A 5,131-nucleotide genomic window follows, 5' to 3' on the forward strand; every position below is an offset into this window, starting at 1 on the left:
TGATTGATCATTGAAATGGACAAGAATCCTAAATAGAAAATAAAAGATGCAGTATAGTTCTAAAGTCCCAGACATATGTTGTTTTTTCAAATATAAATAAGAAACTATAAAAATAATTTTATCAATATCTGAATTAATTAGATTGTTTAAAAGTCCAATAATATATATGTGTGTGAGTGTGTGTATGTGACGCTAAAGTTTTAGAATTTTCAAGATCTAAGTAATTTTTAATCTTCCTATAAAACAATTTGGAAAATTACCCCTATACTTTTTAAATTAAATAATTACTATGAATCTCTTAAATTTCTTTTACTTTCACTTTTGATTTATAATTGTAGCTACTAAAAAGGGTATTCAACGTAATTGGCTAAATTAATTTTTGCCTAGGTTATGTTATATATAACTAGTGTTGTTTCCATATATCATTAAGAAAACTCAAATAAAGTTATAAGTATGTTATGTTTAAAATTATTTTTCTAAAGATAACATTTAAGTAAAATAACAATAACAAACAAGAGAATAATTTTATTTAAGGTACGGGTAAACACTTTGTTCAAACTAAATTTTGATTCTTAAACTTCCTTCATTCTCGTACGAAAGAAAAAGTTATAAAGAGAAGAGTTGATAAACGTTAATTAAGAGTTGAACATATGTTTATGTGTAGACATAAACACATAAAAAAAATATAAGCACTAGAAAGGACTTACTCACACTCACACATCATTCACAGGTAGAAGAGAAAGACCTAGAGCCTGGTAACAAGCAGTTTAATTTGTTTTTATTTTTTTAAGTTCAAATGTAAACGAGTATTGTGCTTCATCAAAATAGATATCATATACAAATTTATAAATTTTCTATTTTTGAGTTAACACTTGTTGGATTGTAATGTAATTTGAGCTTGTTGTGCAAATAGCAGTATAGCACCACATGACTCAAATCAATTATAGTGAAAACAAAGATAAATAACAAGCATACATATAAATTAAGAACATTAAAATTTACATGTTTTGGCAAACTGCCTACTTCCACGGCTGGCAACAAAGAGACTATAGAAAATAAGGAGTTACAATTGTGGTATATAAAAACACTCTCTAGAAACTTAAACCCCAAAATACACCATAGAAAAAGTCTCAGCAAAGGAGTATTGCCCATAATGCTAGATTATGGTATAACACAAGGTTTCCATGGGCATGGAAGTGTGAGTTGAGTTCCCATGGGTGGCATACAAGACTACAAGAGGCCTATGGATAATGCATTAATGAAGAAAAAAGCTTAGAAGGAAGAGGGAGCTAGCAGAACTTGTTTGTGGCCCACAAAGACTTATACATGAGGGGGGATCAGTGAAACCCCACATTAAATAATAATAAAATTGAGTGTTCCATATAACAAAATTGCTCATATTTTTTAGTTTAAGTTTTTGGGTTAAATGGTGTCCATATAGGTCATAATAAATTAATTACTCAATTGGAGTCTCTCTAATGTTTTCACCTTAATAGGGCTTCCAGAAATGTGTTCACATGAAAAGAAAAGAAAAAGTTAAACAAAACAATGATATGGATTATAGCCACTCTCAATCAAACTTCACAAAGCAAACTCACATCTTCGCACACAATAATCATAATGATTGAGATATTTCTTATGATACTCTACAAGCTAGAATTCTTTAAATCTCCACTTTTTATGGTACATGGTTAAGATAATGCCACATCATTAATCCACCAATATAACCCTAAATTGATTTTTCAAAAAAAAAAAAAAACACTCCTATAATTGTAATTGTACAGCTGTAAAACTGTTTGCTCGTTGCTACCGCAATCATTGGGCCAAAATGGGCAAATGCCCTTTCTTCGGAAATTAAACATCTTTGTGCCCTCATTCTGAAACTAAATAGGAAAATGCCCCTCTTTTGTAACTCGATAATCGTAAAATCGAGTTATATGAAATACTCGATACTCCTATAATCGAGTTATATACAGGTTTTCCCGCACTGCTGGCATTGCTTTTTTTTGAATCTCTACGTAACTCGATTATTTAAAAATCGAGTTAGTTATACTGTTATAAGCCCTGATTTCGTACTGTCTTTGTGTCAGGTGGAGTGTTTCAATGTAACTCGATTCCTTTAATATCGAGTTATAAAGTATACTTGATATCCATAAAGTCGAGTTATTCTCTTATAATTTCTGCACACCTTCTCCCACTCAGTGTGCCTTGCTCTCTGCTCAACTGAGGACGCTTTCTGCTGAACTGAGTTGGAACTCCTCCACGGATCAACAGCGGCTTTCTTCAAACTCAATTGAAATTTGTATCACCTCAGGTAAAAAATTCACATCACAATTTTAGGGCAATGTTATTTTCATTTGATATTGTACTAAATTTTGATTTTTTGGGTTGAATGAATGTGAAGTAAGTACATTGGTGTGATTTTGGTTATTTGTTGTAGTAAACGTTGGTGAGAAGAGAATGAAATAATTTCTTTACTATAGCAACATTTTGTATTGCACATAATCATCATTGGTCAGACATTTACAACAACATTTAGTGTTGAAGACAATGTGTAGACATTACCAACAATGTATGTTGGTGTTAGTGTTAGTATTTCATTTTTAGTATGCAATAGTACACAATTTTATGAATGTCTTTGCTGTGTACCATTCTATGCAGGATTACATTATTTAGCAACAGTTGATACACACTGTTAACTTGATCATTTGGTGTTATTGTATTTAGTGTCAATGTCTGGTTCTGGCAACCCACAACTCTATAGGCCTCATGATGTGTTCACTGCTATGGGTCGTTGTTGGGTATTGGAAGATGAGTTCAGCTATCCAATCAATCCGAATTTGCGAAATAGCGCTTACGTTCACAATACCATGAGACAGGAGTGGGCTTGGTTATTTCGTGAACAACAAATGTTTTATGATGAGTTGGTTGGTTTGAAGTTGCCAGTGCCTCGGCGACTCGCATCACAAATGCCCAGAGACAGCATCGACGAACTTCGTAAAGCATTGAACCGCATAAGAGAAGAAAATAATCGAATGAAGATACGTCTTAATCGATATCGGACCCAAGTCGAGATTCGAGAGTCAGTGCAGGAAGGGTGGTACGAGCATGCACAGTTCATGCAATCACTTCTTGCTGATCCCATTTATCAGTCAGACGTGGAGATGTCAGATGAAGAGTAATCGTGTCGTGTCGTGGTGTAATTAGATTTTGTTGGAGAATTATTTTGCTTAACTATGTGTTATATGTATGGTTGCATTTGTACTATGTAAACCTTATTATTGATTATGAGAAGCATGCATGTTATTCGTAATGTAAATTATTCTCACATAAGTCATAAAAGTCAAATATTCTAACACATGATGTTTTTCAATAAGCACGTACGACATAACACAGAAAACATAAAATAACTTACACTAACATCATTAACTTAACCATAGACATAACACACACAGTGGCATTCATTCTGATAGGTAGTCCTCGTAGTTGAGGACATTGTTACGTTCTGCCGGAGTGAGTTGCCTGTTTGTTGCAACGGCTTGCTCCTCCGCCAATTGTAGCATATGATACCTGGACCTACGAAGTATCATAAGATTGTTCTCTTTTTTTATTTTCGTCACTGCACGCTCATATTGGTGCATGTTTTGTCGTGGCAGTGTGAGCCAGCTACGCTCGACAAGAGGCGCTCCGATTTGCAGGAGATCATTGTGCAGAGCGTTGGACTCGTTCACGCGAAAGTCCCACTCCTGTTGCAATCCGGTATAGTATTCCCTCTCGTCAGAATCTCTTTGCGTTCTATAGTTATTTGGAAAACGAGGTAGCATCCAATTACGCATTGACATTGGAAAATGTGAGTTTAGATCGGTATGTGTAGAAGTTTTGCAAGGGTAGATGTATGTAAATGGGACTTCGGTATGTGTAGATGTTTTGCAAGGGAAGATGTAAATGAGACTTTATATAGGGGTTTTGCAAGGGCAAGTATTCAGGTGGATGTGACTATAAGTATTCACGTGAATAAAGATGATATGAGTTGACAGTATATTGTTCAGTGGTGTCTGTTGGTGCATGTGATTCGTTGAGGTAGCTGTTTCATATGGCTATAGCTTGTGCTATAGTAGCGGGCTGGTGATGTGTACTGCAAAAGAGGTTGCGTATTTATTCACGTGAAGACTATTCAACATTGATGTGCTTCATCTGACATGAGTTGACGAGACAATGTTGAGCCCATGTTAAATGTATCATAAACTTCTCAGGGATGCTATAGGTACATCCTTTAAAAATGCTGCATTGCAAAAGGATGCATAGCTGTGTATTGACGTGCGTGTAGGTGATATGACTGGATAGGGTTCAACAGTGCAAAGCTATTGAGCAGCACTGCGAACATCAATGTAGCAATAGGACCAATAACACTCGAAATTGATGCACAAAATTTTCTGCGTTGCTATGTGTATTGACGTGAGTGTGGATGGGTACTTCTGGTCAGGGTTCAACAATACTGAGCTATCCACCGTAGCTACAGTCATTGCTCCCTATGGTGGAATTTGGCAAGTGTGATTGAAGAAAGCTGATAACAACATTAGGTTTTGTAATGGTTGGCAGGATTTCGCTGAATACCATTCTATCTGTTATGGTTATTTTTTAGTCTTCAGATATGAAGGAAATTGAAGCTTCCATATTGTTATATTTGATAAGACTGCCATTGAGATTCAATATCCACGTAGGAAGAATTGTAAATTGGAAGATCATCAGGTAAAAATATCAAAAACTTAGATGAAGATGATACAAACATTTCTTCCTTAATGTACAAACCCATAAAACATGAAGTCAGAGAAAAGTTTGTTCTTAAAAAATTACCGATTATGTCCAGAGGAAGAGAGAGAGAGCAATCCAAGCAGGCAAAAAATTGAAGCCTAAAAATCCTTCTTTCATGGGTATCTCGTGGCCACATAATATGGTGAGCCTTTATACATAATGTGATTATGATGTTCTCTTAAATATGGCTTGGAAACATATATGGGAAGCAAGTAGATTATTGGGAAGCAATTTGTCACACATCAATGTCTTGTGCTATTACCCTCCATCAAAACATATTAAGCAATGAGATTCGGGGAAGGCTGGGTTGCATTTTCGA

The 5,131-nt window shown here is 35.0% G+C and overlaps 1 protein-coding gene across 1 annotated transcript; it reads left to right on the top strand.

The window, feature by feature from the left end:
• Positions 1–2,162: 2,162 nt before the first annotated feature.
• On the top strand, positions 2,163–3,244 carry LOC115992584. The gene is made up of 2 exons (XM_031116800.1): positions 2,163–2,314; positions 2,728–3,244. Exon 2 carries the CDS (start codon positions 2,733–2,735, stop codon positions 3,180–3,182), a length of 450 nt encoding a protein of 149 aa, XP_030972660.1. The 5' UTR covers positions 2,163–2,314; positions 2,728–2,732; the 3' UTR covers positions 3,183–3,244.
• The last annotated feature ends 1,887 nt before the right edge of the window (positions 3,245–5,131 follow it).

The sequence above is a fragment of the Quercus lobata genome, chromosome 5 (genome assembly GCF_001633185.2).
Source record: "Quercus lobata isolate SW786 chromosome 5, ValleyOak3.0 Primary Assembly, whole genome shotgun sequence".
Lineage (NCBI taxonomy): Eukaryota > Viridiplantae > Streptophyta > Magnoliopsida > Fagales > Fagaceae > Quercus > Quercus lobata.

Excerpts from the sequence above, each read along its gene's own strand:
- LOC115992584 (XM_031116800.1), top strand. The coding sequence starts at position 2,733 with ATGTCTGGTTCTGGCAACCCACAACTCTATAGGCCTCATGATGTGTTC.